General features: G+C 43.1%; 1 protein-coding gene across 2 annotated transcripts in view; it reads left to right on the top strand.

Moving 5' to 3' along the window:
- The first annotated feature begins 3,249 nt into the window (after nt 1–3,249).
- The window catches only part of HSCB (HscB mitochondrial iron-sulfur cluster cochaperone), a 477,619-nt gene continuing 460,186 nt past the window's right edge, over nt 3,250–20,682 (top strand). Inside the window, exon 1 of one of the 2 annotated variants that reach the window (XM_044068392.1) lies at nt 3,250–4,106. In XM_044068392.1, the coding sequence (XP_043924327.1) occupies nt 3,634–4,106 (473 nt within the window). In that variant the 5' untranslated portion in view covers nt 3,250–3,633. The remainder of the gene's footprint in view (nt 4,107–20,682) is intronic. The other variant, XM_044068391.1, reaches the window with a different exon arrangement.

Genomic DNA, 20,682 nt, shown 5'->3' on the forward strand with positions numbered 1-20,682 from the left:
TGCCATCCCTAGCAAAACCAAGACTCACACCTCTAAGAGAAGGATACCAGTTTGGTGGACCCCTGCAATAAACAGGCTATACAATAGAAGGAAGAAACTAGTTCAGAAAAAAAGCAAATCCCAAGAAGGAAAGACATCCCTGATCATTACCAGTAAGAAACTAAGGTCCCTCATGAAATCATCCAAGGCTAACTTCGAAAGAAAAATAGCCAAGGATTCAAAAGATAACCACAAAGCCTTCTTTAGTTATGTTAAGAATCTAAGTGGCAACTCACAGATATGCACTGAACTAGTGCAAAATAGCACAAAATATACTGAACCTACTGATACTGCCAACATCCTGGCAGATAGATTCAGTGCAAACTTCACCCCCCCCCCTCACCTCCAAAAGGGCCACAACAATACCGGAAAAGTGTAGTGTCCCAAAAATCACAGACACACACAGGTGAAAACAGCCCTTTCAAAAGCCAAAAACACAGCGTCAGTGGGACCAGATGGTGTCCCAAGCTGCATCTGGCATGAACTACAGAACAAACTAAATCCCCACCTAAACACGCTGTTCAACCTCAGCCTCTCAACAGGCTACGTGCCCATAGAATGGTGCACAGCAACGGTTATTCCTCTCCACAAAGGAGGGGCCACAACTGACCCTGGTAACTATCGCCCCATAAGCCTGAATAGCCTGGTCTGCAAGGCTATGGAGCGCATCATCATGGAACTCATTAACAAAGACATTGGGAACCTCCAAACACTTGACCTGACCCAGTTTGGCTTTGTTAAGGGAAGATCATGCCTACTAAACCTGGTTGACTTCTTCGAGACAGTCACCAAGGCCATAAACGAGGGAAAGGTGGTTCACACAGCCTACCTTGACCTCGCCAAGGCTTTCGACACCATTCTCCATTCGGGTATTACAGAAAAACTCACCAGCCTGAACATAAACCCTTACGTGACAAAATGGGTTGCCAACTGGCTTACAGACAGAATTCACATGGTAAGAATAGCGGGCTTCAGATCCGACTCTAAACCAGTCACAAGTGGTGTCCCGTAAGGCTTGGTCCTGGGACCCCTACTGTTCGGCATATACTTCTCAGAAGTACAGGCAAACACAGGAGGACTATGGCTAACCAAGTTTGCCGATGAACTGTAGCACAACAAGAAACATTGATAGTCAAATATTCTTATATGGAGGGATTGCAGACACAGGTAGTGTGACAAGTACATTTTTCAGGTGAAATCAAGCATGTGAGAGATGACCACAGCGTCTTTATTTTGAAATGGCCTCAATCAAAGCTCACTCTCTGGAAAATTTGAAATACTTCAGGGCAGATGCACTGTAAAAGAAAGCAATTGAAAGTGCATTAACAGAAGTTCCTAAATGGAAAGGCCAAGCCATACATGCAGTTCCAAACCTCAAGCTGAATGTATGGTCATTTTTACAAGTAGGTTTAGCCCTGAAGATGAACTACTGAAATACATACCCATGCAGAGACCAACCCGGTTAACAGGGAGAATTCTACTGCTTAAAACTGAATATCCAATGCCAATTTAAACAATGGAACAATAACTTGACTTTCAAGGATGCATGAATCAAATACTGGAAATGATACTGCTGACAGAGTTTCTAGTCATTTGGAAGAAAAATCATTCAAGACAACAGAGTGGAAGTGTAACCATAAACAGTCAGTTCTAACGATGGATAATTTGTGGTACGAAATCATACAGGAGAATTTATAAAACTGTTTTAAGTTGTTTGTTTACAGTAATTATTTATTTAAAAAAAAAAAAAAAAAAAATATATATATATATATATATATATATAAGTAGGGGGTGCAGGGGGGCCTGCAAAAACATTTATAAAACTGTTTTACGTTGTGTTTGTTTACAGTAATTATTTATTTAAAACATATGGCGCATATCGCGTAATGAGGATGATACTCATGTTATTATTGCGTAGCCCGGCCCGGGGGCGTAATTTGTTACTGCGCATCCTGCGAGGTACTAATCCGTAAGATAACCGTTTCACTTATGCAGCTGGGCAATGAACCACAGATAAACCAAAGACGGGCACATAAGCCTACCACTCCAAACTGTAGTTTTAGGGTAGCCACCTTTCATCGTGGCTAAAACCGGGGTAAAGCCACTCCCCCCGCGTCATCAGTAATTCCGCCCCAGGCCAACATTCCGCCCATTTGGTGATGTCACCATGACATCACTCAGCGAGGAACGCCCTCTTTTTCCGTTCCTGCTTTAGGCTGATTTATAAACACCGATAGTCGGTTACCTTTTTGAAACAAAATACTGGCGCCGTTTTTTACGTACTCCTGTAGTGGCCTTCTGTAATGCGGACTTTAGAACAAGTAGTTGCTGTTGGCTTGTATTGCTTTGTGACAAACATGAAAATGTATTTATAAAACCAAACCGAAGTTTGAAAATAAAAGCCCCCAGTTTCACTGATTACATGACTGGCAACGGAACGGCGGTAGTCACTAGTCAGCTTTCATGCAAACAATGTGCATAAACAAACTTTATCCAGGTTAGCATGCTCCGTGAGCAAGAAGCACGTTGGTTAAGAGCTGGAATTAAAGTTTCTTCTCTATAGCCCTGTTCAGTCATAAAACGCTTCTAAGAAGATGCGCAGTCCTGCAAACCGCAATTCAGTGATCGGATACTGTAAAATAATGAGAGCTACCACCAGTAACAGATAAAAGTGCACAATGAAATATATATATAACAAACATACGTCTATAAATAGTAAGACTTGACAAAAAAAAAAAAAACAGTATTGTAATAATGGTGACACGCTGCTATAGGATAAACGGTGGTTTCCTCAATGTGCATATTTTCCCGTTTTTTGATGCAATTTCAAGAAGAACCGAGTGCACAGTGATTTATCATTGCTGTACTGGTAGCTGTCCATAGAAAGGGATACAGTAGGGGGATAAAAAAATAAATAAAATAAAAGGCGCTGTCTACTCCCCGCAGAAAAGTTAATTATTCCTGGCATACTTCTAGGTTTGAGAGTAGCTCTTCCTGTAATCTTCAATCGGTGGTAGCAGATTAGCAAACAAACAAAAAAAGAAAAAAGTGCCTACAGAAATATTAACCTCAAGCAAAAACACACCGGTAAGAAATAAGCACTGTTTGAAGCAGGGAACCCAAATGATATGTCTCTCATTCCAGACGGAACAAAAGCAAGACTGGATGCACACCTTTTTAAAGTAACTTCTAAGGTCCGGTCGGTGGCATTATGCCAGAGTAATCCTATGGGCTAGGTTTGTAAAGTCTCCAGAGCCATTAACCCAATACACACCTATGAATTTTAATACCGTGGGTGGGATTACTAGGATGTCAGCGCGATGTCAAAAAAGGGAGGGATTAGTTTAGTGAGTGACAGCGTTTGATCTTTGGACCGAGGCAGAAATTCAACTTCAGGAACGGTAATGCCCCTTTAAGATTCCAAGTGTGGAATGCTTTTTTATAACAATGAACAGTAGAGAAATTTAGTCCTCATAACGTAATCAACAGGCTTAGCTATTATCCATCTATTTCTGGTGTGGAGTATTTCGTAACACGGAAGTAATATTCGAAGCGGAAAAGGTTGTGTCTCTAACTTGTGACTGGTGTGAAATAATGTCGGCACTGTGTTTATGTTTACGAACTTTGACTTGGCGACCAGTGATCAAATCTGTGCGGTGTGTAGTGACTGACGGTAAACTGTGGCATGTGGAAGGGTTGTCTGCCAATGACTCTGCCCCAAAAAGAGAGGACACAGACTGTGAGAACACATATGGGCCTTGCCGGGTTGAAGGAGACTCTGAGAGCCACTGCTCACGAACTAGACTTTTTTCTTCTTGTGCAAGATGTCCTTTTGCTTCCGAGTGTCCCGCGTTTACTTCGGCTGCTGGTTGGCCAGTAAGGGGATTCCATGGACGGCGCAATCATTCTGTAGGCACAGAAACTGTCATGCGACCCTTTTGCACTGCACTGGATAGTCGCTCATGCTGGAGCTGTAAAGCCTGTTTAGGCATCGATGACTTTTGCCCTATGTGCTGCGCATTGCAGCCCCCCATTGGCACCCGGAGCTACTTCAACATCATGGACTGGTGAGACCAGGGTGACAAATGAAGATGGGGATTCTGTATTATAAGTACTGCATGTTTGGTCATACATGGGAACTTTTCGGGTAGTGTCTAAAACGGTTGTGGTAGATTTCAAGATTTAAAAGACCAGCATTTGAGGGACAGTCAGCTCGAAGTGTGCTACTTGTTTTCCCCCCGCCCCACCACTTAAAAATCTTTACGTTGGTGGTGATTTATAAGTTAAAAAACATATTAATTCCGTATGTGGCATTTTTGTTGTTCAGTATGTAGTCCAGCCATACCTCTGTACCTCGGCGAAATTGAAATATATGAACCCACCAGATGCTTAGTAGTAAGCCCCGCCCAAACCCTACCTGCGATCATTTTGACTGCACCGCCCAGCATTTGATTGAAAGATGCCACTATAACACAAGGTAATATATGCGAAAAGTACAGTTTTGTACCTACCATAAATGTAGATGTTCGAGGATCTCCATTGCTGCAGTCCTGACTAATGGGTACTCCGCTGCCCTCCATCGGCCCGAATACCAAAGGGCTAGATCTGGCGTCGGTCATGGCGCCCGAGACTGACGTGGTGTCAGTATAAATGCGCATGACCGACACCATAACTTTAGTCTTTCTTGCCTCAGATGTCAGAATGCAAAAAAAAACACCACCCAAAAACCCCAATCTAAAAAGAAAAAGGGGGAAGGAGGGAGGGAAAATTGGACTGCAGCAATGGAGATCCTCGAACATCTACATTTATGGTAGGTACAAAACTGTACTATGTTCGTCTCCCATTGCTGCAGTCCTGACTAATGGATAGAATCCCAGAGCAACGGAAAAAACAAAAAGGGAGGTCGGACAACAAAATAGCCTGAGGAGCTGCAGACATGCCCTGTAAGACTGCAGTGGCAAACCCAGCCCTAGACTTAGAATAAAGAGGCAAATGATAATGCTTTGTAAAGGTATGTACAGAACTCCAGGTAGCTGCCTCTAGAATGTCTTTAGTAGCTACCCCTCTTAAAAAAGCAGTAGATGTGGCCGTAGCCCTAGTAGAATGAGGCCTGATCTCAACTGGAACTTCTTCACCATGATGAGAATAACAAAAAGCAATACAATGGCCAATCCACTTGGAAATAGTTTGTTTGAGACAGCTTTTCCACGGAAGTCACAGCAAGCGAAACAAACAACTGATGAGAACTTCTGAACTCTTTGGTTCTGAACAAATAATATCGTAACTGCCTATGTACATCCAAAGAATGCAAAACTTTTTCCCCTTCAGTTTGGGGGTTAGCATAAAAAGTAGGCAAATGTATAGACTGGTTCAATGCCACATTAGAAACCACTTTAGGCAGAAAAGTAGGATTAGTACGCAAGGAAACTCTGTCCCTGTGAAAAATCAAAAAAGGTTCCACTGCCATGAGAGCCTGTAATTCAGATACCCTTCTAGCAGAAGTAACAGCCAACAAAAAAGCAGTCTTCCAAGACAACAACTTCAAGTCAGTCGTAGCTGCAGGTCAAAAGGAGGCAGAGTCAGCTTCTCCAAAACAAAATTAAGATCCCAAGTAGGAGTAGGAGCCCTCCGTGGGGGTCTTATATTCTTTGCCCCTCTAAGAAACTGTTTAAGCAATGGATGTGAAAATAAAGGAGGGTCACCATCATAGTGAGCAGAAATAGCTGCAGCATGCACTTTAATAGAAGAGAAAGACAAACCCTTGTCCAATAACATAGTCAAATATTGCAATGTACAACTCAAATCAGGCAATGTGACATCAAAGCCTTTAGCTGAACTCCAAAGAAAAAATCTCTTCCATTTATCAGCATAAACTTTTCGAGTACTAGGACGCCTGGCTTCCAAAAGAACATCCAAAACTTGTTGAGGGAGCTGAAGGCCCTCATTCTCTAAAACTGAATGTGCCAGGCTGTCAGGTGTAGGGATCGCACCCTGACATTGAGAAAATGATTGTTTTCTTGAGACAATAAGTGAGGAATCTGTGGTAATGGCCAAGGAGCCCCCTGAATTAAACTCCTCAACAGAGGGTACCAATGCTGACGAGGCCAATCCGGTGCTATAAGGATCATGCACGGTTTGTCCCTCCTGACTTTCAACAGGACTTTTGGAAGAAGAGGCAGAGGAGGAAAGGCATACACGTGAAGGTTGCTCCAACTGAAGGATAGTGCATCTATTTTCCAGGCTTTCGGATGAAACAGCCTTGTGCAAAACAGAGGTAGTTGGAAATTCAGAGGAGAAGCAAACAGATCTATGTCTGGAGTTCCCCAAGCCATGGTCAACTGACGAAACACCTGAGGATCCAACTTCCATTCGTGAGGATCCACCATTTGTCTGCTCAGAACATCTGCTAGCAATTCTGTTCCCCTGGCAGAAACTGTGCTCGAAGAGTGATGTGCAGATCCAAAGCAGTTTCCCATAACAGCATTGCTTGTCTGCAAAGAGGGTAAGAATGAGTTCCCCCCTGCTTGTTGATGTACCACATGACAGTTGTGTTGTCTGTTGAATCAACACTAGTCCCGGGTGAAGCAGATCCTTGAATGCTTTTAAGGCAAATTGAACTGCCAGCATCTCCTTCATATTGATATGCAAGTGAAGCAACTCCGGGGGCCAAAGGTCTTGAATCCATTTTCCTTTGAAATGAGCACCCCAGGCTGACTCGAGGCATCTGTCGTTAATATCTGACTTGCCTCTGGTTGGGTCACAGAGAGTCCCTTGTTTAGGTGACATTCCTGAGCCCACCACACCAATTCCTTCTGGATGCAAGGAAGAATCCGAATGACAGTGTCCAAATCGTGGCTGTGTTGAGTCCAAACGCTTTTGAGATACCATTGTAGCTTCCTCATATGCAGTTTGGCATTGGGAAGTACTAGAATGCAAGATGCCATGAACCCCAAGGCTTGAAGGACTGTCCTTGCAGTCAGCCTGGACAGGACTGATAGCTGTAGGAAGTACTGGTGAAGATTTCTTTGTTTGTCCGGGGTAAGAAATGCCATCTGAGTCGCTGTATTCAGACTCACACCCAGAAAACACATCTCTCGTGAGGGTACTAGACTGGACTTTATTTCGTTCACAGAATACCCCAGGCATCTGAAAACTGTCATCACACACTGCAGATGTCGAAGTAGTTCGTGCTTGTCTTGAGCCAGTATCAAACAATCGTCCAGATAAGGATAAATCTGAATTCCCCATAGTCTGAGAAAAGCTATTACTGGAGCCAGGACTTTCGTGAATACCCTGGGCGCAGTAGACAAGCCAAAGGGCAATGCAGAGAACTGATAATGCAAATTCCCAGCCCGAAACCTCAGGAATTTCCTGCAACTGGGCCTGATAGGAATGTGGAGATAGGCCTCCTTGAGATCCAAAGTCACCATCCAGTGATCCCTGCCCAGCATAGGCAACAGCTGTTGCAGTGTTAACATCTTGAATTTCGGAATTTCTAGAAAGGTGTTTAGAATGGATAAATCCAGAATGGGCCTCCAAGTATTTCCCTTCTTTGGCACTAAGAAAAGACGGGAATAAAACCCTGTGCCCCTTTCATGAAGGAACTTTCTGTATTGCTCCCAACTGGAGCAGAGAAGAAACCTGTGCCTGTGCTTCCAATTTTTGCTGATGAGGCACATCTGGCATACCGTTGAAAGGCGGGAAAGTGTGAAAATAAAATTTGTAGCCTCGAGTTGCAATGTCCAACACCCATTTGTCCTGGGTAACCAAATGCCAATTCCCGTTGAAAAGTCCCAGTTTTCCGCCCAGAGGAGCTGCCAGCAAAGCAGAGTCCGGCAGCCGAAGACACAGGTCATTGGGTCTGCTTCCGAAAGGACTGACCCTTGCCCTCCCCAGCAGAAGGGGTAGAGGAACTCAAAGACCTAGAAGTAACAGGGCCCTGAAAGGAAGCCCAACCTCTACCACGCCTCGACTTGCCTCTAGAATGAAAATCCGAAGAGGGAAAAGACCATCCCTTAGCAGGCCAATTCCTATTGAACTTAGGAGGCTGAACCTGTAAAAATTCCTTAACTGTCTGCATAGATTTAGCTTTTTCCTCCATTTTTTTCCAAACTAATTCCACAGGAGGGCCAAAAAGAACATCAGACTGCAAAGGAGCATCCATAATACGAGCTTTAACATGCTCCGACAAGGACTGACCTTTAAGCCAGGCATGTCTGCGAACAACAGAACTAGTAGCAGCCACCCTGGAAGAAGCTTGTAAAGCATCAAAACCACACTGCAGAGAATGCTTCCCAACCTGGTCTGAAGCATGCACTAAATCCTGAAGCTCCTTACAGTCCATACCTGCAGCTAAAGCATCCACTTTACATTTCAATTGACTTAACAAAAAATTCTGATACTTGAGCATATGAAACTGACAATTCAAAGCCCTCATAGCCAAAGTAGAAGAGGTATACAGTTTTTTACCCCACCTATCCAGGGCCCTAGCATCTTTGTCCAGAGGAACTGGATTCTTAACCACAGAGGCCTTAACGCCCTTGGGGCCTTGAGAAATAGTTTCAGGATCAGCTCTAGGGCTCTTAAACAAGTACTTGTGAGCTTCCGGAACCCTGTAGTATCTATCTGGTTTAACAGGGGCAGGAGGCAGAGAATCTGGGGTAAGGGCAGCCTCAGAAAACACATCCTGAACAACATCCAGTACAGGAGGAATAGCCAAGGGCCTGTGCTGAGGCAAAAACAAAAATTCTCTCAGCCTTTTACGAGAATCAGAATAATCCTGGCCCTCCCATTTGAAATGTTCCCTCATGGAATGCAAAGTTTCAGAGAAAGAAAAATCTTCTGGAGGGGACGCAGAGGGAGAAGCATCCTCAGCATCCGAATCAGAATAGGGAGGGAAATCCTGAAGGTCTTCCACAGAGGAATCTGACTCAATGGAAGACTGAACCAAACCTTCCAACTCTGTCTCTACCCTGGGCCTCTTCTGAGGGGGAGGCATGGAACCCCTAATTAAAGTAATCAAATCTTCAGCCATCTTCAACATGTGCTTCCCAGGAGCTGGACCCTGGGGAAAAGCACCCGCAGGGGCAGATTTAGACTTAGAATGGTCTCTGCCTAGAGAAGGAGGAGGCCTAACCACCCTACGAGGGGAGGGAGCCACAGACAACAGAGGAGCACCCTCAACCTGGCCTAACAAAGGAGAAGCCACCCCCTGTAGTAACAAAGGCTCCCCTTGACACTCAGGCACACTGTCAGAAAGAGCCACTGAAGCAGCCAGTGGTTCTACAGGACCGACATCCGGAGCGGACGCCTCATCCTGTTTGGACCGCAAAGACTTTTCTTTGCGCTTCTTAGAAGAGCCAGTCGTCGGAGAATCCGACGGCATGTTGTAATTACAACGTTTACCAAACACCAGCCCAGCACAGTCCAACCGACGTTTAATAGTACGCTTATTAAAAGTAGCACAAAAGCGACACCCAACAACGTCGTGCTCAGGCCCTAAACAAGGAATGCAGAGTGAATGGTAATCCCTATGAGGAATCTGTTTCCCACAAGAAATACAGTTATTAACTTTTTCTGACATCCGACAATACTGAGACAAGAAAAAGACAAAAAATAAAATGTCCCCAATGGGGTACTCAGCCCAACTTGGTCTCCGGTCTGAAACTCGAAAACCGACAATTCCAGAACGCCGAACGGCACTTGCAAATTCTGCTTCTGCTCAGGACCATGCGGCAAGAAAGACTGAAGTTATGGTGTCGGTCATGCGCATTTATACTGACACCACGTCAGTCTCGGGCGCCATGACCGACGCCAGATCTAGCCCTTTGGTATTCGGGCCGATGGAGGGCAGCGGAGTACCCATTAGTCAGGACTGCAGCAATGGGAGACGACGAACATCACAAGTTAATTGCACAAAAACATGCCAAGATATGATACTACTGAAACAGAAGGATAAATGCTGAATGAGGCCAGGTCCCTTTACTTAACCAATTCTTAAACTTGAATAAATGTATCAGTAGGAACAGTCCAAATAAAGAGTTATAAAAGAGTATGTGTAAGAGTACAGAAACAAGAGTGCCTCTTTACAGAAAACCCATTCCAAATATTCTGAATGCAAGTAATAAACCCGAGCACTTTCACTGTAACTACCTATAAATGAAAATCTGCAGGACATTGTGGGCACCCTGTGTACCAGAAACGGAAGGCTACACCGATCTAGTCACCTTCAATTAAAATAAAACTAGTAACTATTCAAGAGTGATGCATTGATATTACCATTGCCAAAGACACCAATACAAGCAAATAAATAAATACACGTACACACAGTTTTCAATTTTTAACCACAGTTTCCCTAAGTGGTTGTGGGGAGAAAGACAACTGAAGGGTAAAACTGGTCATATGCTGCTATTTTCCATTTGTTTACTGTGTAGGTAGGCTAGTCTACGGAACCTTTTCTTCCATGACCAGGACCAAACTAGTAACTTGTATAGTTTATACAACAGCCATGAATATAATACACAGTAAGATTCCAGTTAAAGTGTACACTACAAATAAGACTCTACTCACACACAAACATTGTATTATTCTAATGGAAAGGGACTGATTGCTCGAATGTCATTATTAACATTTGTTTGCGCTTATTAAATGCTACGTTTTTACTTTTCTATGGATTTACCGTTACAAATGTTAATCACAGCCCATTGCCATTGTTAATCCTGCCCTCCCGCATGTCAAGTCACGGTGGGCATGCCCATACCTGCGCGAACTTGGTGGTGGGTTAATACACTTCAAGTTTCACCTCTACCTGCAAAGAATTATCAACAAAGTCAAAAATAATTGGGGGGGAACACAGTATTGCTACTGTAAACTTTTAAAATTGCTTGAAAAACGGGTATTACAGTACACAGTCATTTTTGTAAACCCATTCCAAATATTCTGAATGCAAGTAATAAACCCGAGCACTTTCACTGTAACTACCTATAAATGAAAATCTGCAGGACATTGTGGGCACCCTGTGTACCAGAAACGGAAGGCTACACCGATTTAGTCACCTTCAATTAAAATAAAACTAGTAACTATTCAAGAGTGATGCAATGATATTACCATTGCCAAAGACACCAATACAAGCAAATAAATAAATACACATACACACAGTTTTCAATTTTTAACCACAGTTGCCCTAAGTGGTTGTGGGGAGAAAGACAACTGAAGGGTAAAACTGGTCATATGCTGCTATTTTCCATTTGTTTACTGTGTAGGTAGGCTAGACTACAGAACCTTTTCTTCCATGACCAGGACCAAACCAGTAACTTGTATAGTTTGTACAACAGCCATGAATATAATACACAGTAAGATTCCAGTTAAAGTGTACACTACAAATAAGACTCTACTCACACACAAACATTGTATTATTCTAATGGAAAGGGACTGATTGCTCGAATGTCATTATTAACATTTGTTTGCGCTTATTAAATGCTACGTTTTTACTTTTCTATGGATTTACCGTTACATTAGCATTACTTGTCAGTCACGGCCCATTGCCATTGTTAATCCTGCCCTCCCACATGTCAGTCACGGTGGGCATGCCCATATCTGCGCGAACTCGATGGTGGGTTAATACACTTCAAGTTTCGCCTCTACCTCCTGGTGCAAAGAATTATCAACAAAGTCAAAAATAATTGGGGGGAGCACAGTATTGCTACTGTAAACTTTTAAAAATTGCTTGAAAAACAAACTGGTATTACAGTACACAGTCATTTTTGTAAACGATATGAAGTCTGAAACTCAAATGCTCATCATTATTTGTGTGCAGAAATCCTCAATGACTTTCCAGAAAAACCACAAAATTTATGAGAGTGGCAGATAAAAATATGAAGGAAAATCTGGTCATTCTGTGAAATTCTGGACAGTTTGACAGGTATGGTGCCATCATTTGCCCCTCTCTCAAGAAGCACACAGTTTACAGGGCTGTACTTGTAGTACCCCATGATGTGTAGTAGCAAACTCTGCTTTTTTCCAGACTTGCAGTCCCCCCCCAGTTTGTTTATAATGCACGTGGGAGATGTGGATTTTCTGATTTTTATTTTATTGTTAAGAGTTGATTTTTTTGTGCATGCCAGGTGGGGTGGGGGGTTGCAGCCTCCTTACTGCATATGATGCCAAGCTCTTCTAAAATACAGCTTTTTCAGAGTAAGCCATAACATCTTTGATTTTCATTTGGAGACACACATGCCCCCACCTGCACAGTCTTGCATCGAGGGTACTACAGCCGGCTAATGTTTTTAGAACCCCGCCACCACTATCCATCCATCACCCTTTTTTCCCATTTTTGCAAGTGGGGTCAGGGTATCACTTCAACAGTGACAGTAGTCTAGAGCCAATGTTTACACTGCTGGGTGTCTAGAACCAATGTTTACACTGCTGGGTGCCAACCCAAATCCCTCTGGGGGAGGGTCATCTATTTCAGAAGATTCCCATGTTTGTGTAAATTGTTTTTCTGTCTTTCACCTTAACTTCTGTGATGTGGAATCTTTTCATCACACATATAATGTAAGTTATTTCCAGAAAAATACATAGTTCTGTTGTATTTATCTGCATGTAATTGTCAACACTGATTTGTCTGAAATTAATTGTGTAATTTAATTTTATTTCTTTGTTAATGTGAAACACTGAAAACTTTGCTCGTTTGTTAATCCAGTAAAAGAATTGGTTTATCTCTGGTTCTTTTCACCCATGACACAAGCAGCAAGGTGTATATATTGGTAGCTGCTTCTATGAATAGTTTTTCACCTAGTGCATAGTCCCAATCTGGACTCCTCCTTCAGCAGCAAAGTGTCTTTCAACCTGCAGTTATTTATCTTCAAACCTTCACAATTTGCAAGCTGCTGACTGTACACCAACATTCTTTACCAGTGCCTTCTTGCTGGGATCTGAAACTGTCTAGCTTGTCTATGTTTTTAAAGTCCAGCTAACCACGTATCAGGAGGTAAATGCTATGTGCTGTGGAGGTCCATTGAATTTAATGTCTTCCTCAAAATGTGCATCAGCTGCTTCTACTGAATCTGAGAATCTGCTTATTTTGTAGTGCAGTACTATGTGTAAGTATTGTTTGTTGTAGTTTTTTTATATTTTTCTTTTGCTTGTACAAAAAAAAGTGTTGAGTACACTTTTGGCAGATGGGGGGGGGGGGGGGGGTGGAGTATTGGGAGAAGACACTGCCAGTCACAAAAACATTTAAAAATTCCACATAAACAATGGTTATACCTCCAGTTTAAACCTTGGACCTTTAATGTGTATGATGCAGGTTTTAATCACTGAGATGCAACAACCTTTGGTAAAGATGCTTCAGATATGTGATTAGTCAAGTATATGGATTGCTGAAACAAAGACATGCACAGAATTCTAGTTTAGTATTGTGTTTTCTTGCCTTTGATTCTAATTCATTTTGTACAAATGCTTATTATTTTGGGCTAGGGTGCATAACAGCATTATTTCTGATGTACAGTGTAACCAATTCCTCCCTGAAACAAAGGATGAAGTGCTGAATGTAAAATCACCAAAACACCCTTATTAAATCCAGCAGTTCATTGAAATCAGGGCTGTATTATGGCGAGGTTTATGTGTATATGTATTTATTTTTGTGGGTTAAGTCTTTTACACCCCACAATCTCTAACATGATTGTATGAAATCCAAAACTCTGCATTCCAGATGAAAATGTTTTTTTTTCTGTTGTAGAAATACAGTTTAGTAAAATACCAACACCGATTTGAACTGACTGATTTTGAGCTGTCAGTCATGCATGTGATGTAACTTGGAAAAATCATTTAGGAGTGTGGCATTGATTTTATTTTATTTATACTTTTGTTGACCGGGTTAGTCACACTGGGCTAATGGCGCCTCTTTTTTCAGGGAGACCCAAGGTGGTATTCATACTTACTAGGGAAAATTTTGGCCAGGGCACCAGGAAACTTCCCCACTCTTTTCCAGTGCTATCTTTTACATCCACCTGAATTACCACTAACCCAGGCAGGTGGGTCTTGGTTTAACACCTCATCTTTAGGACTGCACACTCAGGTGTCTACCCCCGTTTATTTTGTAGTGCAGTGTCAGCACTGGAAAATTAATTAAACTGTCTAGTAAATAGAAAATGTAGAAACATGACTGAACATGTTTACTTTCAAGTATTTTTGGTGTTCTCTTAGTATTTGCTCTTCTGCCATACTCTAGTGCTGCTCTATTTATTTTGGGCATATTAATAGTTCAGACTTTACTAGGCCATGGTGGTGCAGCTGTTAGCATTGTCAGTTCACAGCAAGAGGTTCTCCGGTTTGATTCTCGGCTGGAGCGCCTTCTGTGTTGAGTCTGCATGTACTCCCCACGGTTGAGTGACGTTTAAAGACATGCAGGTAGGTGCATGCATGAATGGGTGTGCCTTCATTGAAGGTTGGGTGTCGGGCTGGCACCTCGACACCATAAAAATCTACTGCCAATCATAAGCAGATTGACGTTGTGCAGTGGCGACCCCTAACCGAGAAAAGCCGAAATACATTACAAATAGTCCAGACTTTATAGTCACAAGACAGTTACAAAAGTAAATGCAATTAGAAAGAAAAAATGCAAATAATTCATATAAGATGTGCAAACATCAAAGAGTAGGTACAAGGTACATGTAAGTAATAACTTGCTAATGGCATAGAGAGAAAGCCCTGCCTATGACCTAGGAGACATGAACTGAAGTAGCAGGTTGAATGCTTGACAGTCCAGTTTGAGAGGATGGACATTTGCATCCTGAGGGGTGGGTCCCAGCCATTTGTGCCACTGCTCCTTGATGAAGTCCTTGCTACAGGGCAGAATAGGTAGGAGCTACTGAAAGGATGGGGTTGGAATGACCACCTAAGACAATGAGCATAACTTCTTTGTACGAAGAGCACAATGCAAACTGTTAAAAAGGCATGGGGTGGTCTCTGTGGTAATGTTAGTGTGCTCACATCACCCAAGGGGAGTGGTTAGGCTGTTTAAAAAATACTCTCACTGTTAGAATGCCTGTGAAAGTACCAACCACCCCAGTGTTTGTTTGGATGATGGTATTTACAGATTGTCACCTTAATTATCTGAAGAAAGATGTCCACTCTATGGAACAAATCGACCTATGTTCAGTGGGGGGGGGGGGGGGGGGGATTGGTGAAGCAGAAAGGGAAAAATTACATAGAAAAAAATTCCTAATAGAAAGTAACCAGAGATACATGAATATTTGTGTCAAAGACCACGCCAGCAGAGTAAATACATTCATATATACTGATTGGGAATAAATATTTACTTGTTAAGAGCATTAAAAGGAATCCATTTTTCAGTGTTAGGAACATTTTATCTTTATCTGTAGAGTAAATTTTGTTTCCTGTAAGTTCACAAATATGATTTCTGGAATACTGTTTACCACTTTCATGTATTGATGTTTCATACTGCTGCTATATGTTTAATGTGGAGCTGATCTTTGCATTATGCTGCCTTTGGTTCTGTAGTTATTAGGGTACATAGTCGCTTGAGAAATCAACTCCTGTTAAACTTGGGATTCTGTAATAAAAAGGTGATGAAGGTGGATCTTGAATCCCAGATGCAAAGTTTACATATATTTTATATGTAAAGATGAGTCGATATTGGCAGTTTCATTTTCTGCACTGTATCCCCTTTTTGTCTCTGTGCCTTGACCTCTATTTTTCTGATAGTATTCTGCACTCTCACTCTTTCATTTCCTTGATCTGCCTCTCTGCAGGCTGACAGACATTAGAAAAGTTTTCACCTACAGAATTATGGGTAATCTGGAAAATTCAGGTGTTGACTATTTCTCCAAAGCCAACTTCACACTTCTTAAGACAGCCAACTTCACACTTCTTAAGACAGAAGTGGCAAACTTCACGACACCCATGCTGATGGACAATAGAGGTACGACTGCTGAATCCTGTACAAATGCACTTTATAAGCACTTACACGAGTGCTTGGATCATGCAATCCCTAACGGAACCAAGATGCTATCCTCCAAGAAAAGGAAGCCAATTGGGTCGTCCCCTGCCATAAACTCTACAATAGAAGAAAGAAACTGTTGCAAAAAAGAGCAAAATCCCAGGATTGGAGGAACTCCCTGGTCAGCCCCAGTAAGAAGCTGAGATCCCTCATAAAATCCTCCAAAGCTAGTTACAAAAACAAAATCGCCACTGATTCTAAAGACAACCACAAAGTATTGTATAGCCATGTCAAGAATCTCAATGGTAACACTCGGATCTGCTCTGACTTACAGCACAATGGCACTAAATATACAGAACCAACTGATATTGCCAACATCCTGGCAGATAGGTTCAGTGCTAACTTTACCCCTCTCTCACCCCCTAAAGGACCCATCCCTGTACCGGAAGAATGCAAATTTTGTGTATTCACGGCTGCACAGGTAAAAAACACACACTCCAAAGCCAAGAACACAGCATCCATGGGACCTGACAACATCCCAGGCTGCGTTCTACACGAACTACAGAACTAACTGGTACCCCACCTAAGTACCATGTTCAATCATAGTGTCACTTCTGGCTTTGTGCCCATTGAATGGAGCACAGCAACAGTTATCCCACTACACAAAGGGGGAGCCACCACTGACCTCGGGAACTATCGCCCCGTTAGCCTGATTAGCCTGGTCTGCAAGGCTATGGAACGTACCATCATGGAACTTATAAACAATGACATTGGTATTTATAATCTCCAAACTCTGGACCCTATCCAGTTCGGGTTTGTAAAAGGCAGATCATGTCTCCTAAACCTGATAGATTTCTTTGAAGCAGTCACCAAAGCTGTAGATGAGGGTAAGGTAGTTCACACCGCCTATTTCGATCTCACCAAGGCTTTCGACACCATCTCCTACTCTGGAATTCTAGATAAACTCACTAAACTAGGTATAAATCCCTATGTCACAAGATGGCTTGCCAACTGGCTCACTGACAGAACCCACACTGTGAAAGTAGCAGACTCTTCATCCAACTTCAGACCAGTAACAGGTGGAGTACCACAGGGTTCAGTCCTGGGTCCTCTCCTGTTTGGTATCTACTTCTCTGAAGTACAGGCTAACACAGAAAGTCTTTGGCTAACGAAGTTTGCAGATGACTGCAAACTAGGAGCCATAATCAAAACTCATAACGATGTGGGCATCTTACAAAAGGGCTTCACTGAGACAGATGCCTGGTGTCAAAGCCGTAGCCTCAAGCTCAGTGCCAAAAAGTACATTATTACCCCTTTTGGTAAAAACTCTGTACCCATGAACTACCACATAGGCGGTAGTCTACTTAACACCGAATGTGTGATGAGACCTTGGGACACAGGTGGACAGTAGTCTCTCCTTTGATAATCACATCACCACAGTAGTCAGGAAATCCTTCTACGTGGCGCACCTCATCACAAAAGGTTTCTCATCCAGGAAAAAAAAAGAGTTCATTGTTCCCCTCTACTCCTCACTCATTAGACCCATTATAGAGTACAATGCCCCTTTTGGTATGGACCTCACAAGACATCTACAACAAGTGGAAAGGCCGCAGAAATCTCTCACAAAGAGGATTACCAGCCTCAAACAGATGCCCTACGCAGACCATCTCAAAAAACTCCAGCTTTACTCCGTCGCATATCGCCTATTCAGAGACTATCTCTGCCTAACATACAAAGCTGTCAAACCCAGAGCTGTTGGACATGTTCCACTTAAAGAAATCCCACTTCCTCTGAGCTACACGCTCTAGGGACCTAAACTTTGTCACCACAGTAAACAGAACATGCTGGAGGGATAGATTCCTGTCCCAGAGACTTCCCGTACTCTGGAACAAACTGCTTATCTATATCAAGCAAAGCTCCTCATTAGCACTCTTCAAGAAAAATCTTGATGATTGGATGGGAGGAAATTCACCCCGGGATCACTCTTGTGGCTCTGCTTGACAGGGGCACAGGAAAATAATTTTCTTCGGTGGCGAAAGCCAGGGTACTGTTTGGCTAGGCTTATATAGGCCCTAGGGCCAATAGCTTAGTACCTACCTATGAACCTATGTGTAAAAGAGGAGGATCCATATACCCTGCAAACGTTTTTAGTTGTTAGATTTGAAAGTGATGAAGATGGAGAGTGCCAGACCAGATCTTTTGTTACAATAAGTATGTAACATTGGTTTATTTGGACTGCATCATAAGGCCTTGAATGTTGTACCTAGACTTTGACTATTTAAACCTTTATTTCATTCAAACTACTTAAGGCACATGTTTATTCAGAGTTTGTGTTGCAAGCTACCTATTTATGCCACAACATTCTTTCGTTAATTCTCCCTTGTTAATGAATGTCCTTGCATCCCTACCAATGTGTACTGCTTCCCTATAGGCTCTGAACTTGTGTGTGAGAAGCTGACTATCTTTTTGAATTTCATATTCCATGAATACAAAATATTTATAGATATTATTTCTTCTGGTTGCTCTTTAACCTTGGCAAAAACATTTCTAAACTAAAATCTCTTTGTGAATCTTTACAGGATTTTTTAAAATTAAATCTGATGTAAATCTTTATTCATTCCTTACTGTTAGGACTTCGGTTCCGTCCTCAGAACAGACATGGCCATTTCCAAGCTAGCACCAGCCAAAAACTCTCAGCTAAGACCTACCCATAATGCCCCTCTCATAGTTACTCCAGATCTCGTTTACTGCGATCCTCATCAGACGTGCCTAGCCATCTCTCTCAAAGCTAAGTGGAAAATTGTGATTTTTGGAATAGTTTTTCTTCAAAATTTCTTGAGTTTTAGTCAGTTTAGCCTTTTCTCACTGTCGCTTATAACCTACCTTTTATTTCTTACCCTTTACCTTTGGTAATTTAAATTCTACCATCATTGGTACTGTCCCTCTCTCCTGCCTTTGGTAGGCCCTTCCTTACCACTTTTGATATTTTTTTAAATACCATCATTGGTATTCTCTCCTTTCTCTCCCTTTTATTGTTTTCCTCTTAGAATACCGTTTTGTGCCTGTACTATGTCAGACAACGTTAAGTTGGGGTTTAAATAGTGTGACAAGTGTGGTCGAAAGATGCCAAACTTGGACGACACGCTCGTTGCGTCTACTGTTTGGGCATAGACCATATTAAAGCTGATTTGTGACATTTGTGCTAGTTTTTAGCAATAGCACACTAGCAGAATGCAAGAATAAACTTATTTTAAAAGGTTTAATTAAAACACCTTTTTCAGAGGCTTTATCTGGGTCAGAAGTCTCACCCCCTCCAAAGACCAAAAAGCATAAGGAAAAACAGCGTCACTCGGTGCCTACATCTCCATCAGTTATGGAACCGAGTCATCTCCATGCTTCCCCGGCGCCCTCTGCGTAGACCTCTTCGGCACCAAGCCCTGTGTCTTCTCCCTCGGTGCCGTCTAAAATGTTGACTCCGATTTCAGTTCCAGCCTCAGCACCACTGGCTTTGGTGCCGTCCTTAGTTCCGACATTGGCTCCTGTGACTGTAACCTGCTTTGGCACCATCCCTGATCATGGTGCCGATAGCTTCTTCACTTCCACAAATTATGACTTCGGCTCCTAAAGTCGAATATCTGCCAAGAACGAGATACTCTCCAACGTATGACCCTTTTTTTGGGGCATAGATTTAGCCCCTTCATTAAAAGACCTGAATCTCCTTCAGCAACCTCCTTTAGATCCACCAGGAGTTTTTCTGAACTAGACCTAGTGCGGGTTGTGGACCAGCTTCTGGCAGCTAGGGGATTGCCCACTCCAGCTAGACTTTCCGTCCCTCTTGATTTGGAATCCTTCACAGTGTATTCTCCTGTTTTATCCTCCTTTGGCCTGTACCCAGGTTCCGAAAATCTCAGTACCGATGTCCACCCTGGTGCATACTTTTCAGGTTCTGACTGCAGACTTTTCCATGTCAGCACCAACCACCCTTGCTGCATCAGCTCCAGTGCTCTCTCGGAGCAGTGCTTGGACCGTCGGCACCTTGGTATCTAGTCCGGTGCCTAGTTGTTCGCTGGCACCGTCTATGTCCATGGCTCTGGCTTCCAGTCCTCCCGCAGCTCCTCACCTGGAGATGAGCTCCTCAGGGCAGGGTGTGACCCCAGTTCCGAGGTTGTCATTTTCGGTTCCAGGCTTCCATTCCTCCTCGGGCGGGCCTGCTTTCCAGGTGATGGAGAGGGTCCTTGCCTCCGCAGGCTCTCAGCATCATTGAAATCAGCATCAGAACCCCTCCTAACATGTAGCTGTCCCAACCCCCTACTTTGGGATCCCGGGCATGGGAGCTGCAAGACCCCCCTTTGAAGGGAACCCTTTCTCCGGAGTCCTCCTCAGAAGATCCCACTGGGGAGCCACCCTGGAAGAAACGGTGCAAGAGGAAGCACCTTGATTCCCTGGAGGTATCCATCACTGAAGCCACTGATTGTGATGAGGGATAAGGGTCCCCACGGTCTCCCCCAGACGACGTCTCATTCGGAGACATCCTCGAAATTCTCAAGCAGTGGAGAGACTGGAAGTCCTCTAACCCTTCTTCTGAGGAATCGGTGTTCTTGCAGGCCTTCCATGCCCGGCCATCTACTTCCTGGGTGAACCCCACCTGCAGATGAGCTTGTTAAGCTGATCATGCAGCATGC

The sequence above is a fragment of the Protopterus annectens genome, chromosome 4.part0 (genome assembly GCF_019279795.1).
Source record: "Protopterus annectens isolate FY-2018-M chromosome 4.part0, PAN1.0, whole genome shotgun sequence".
NCBI classification, from domain to species: domain Eukaryota; kingdom Metazoa; phylum Chordata; order Ceratodontiformes; family Protopteridae; genus Protopterus; species Protopterus annectens.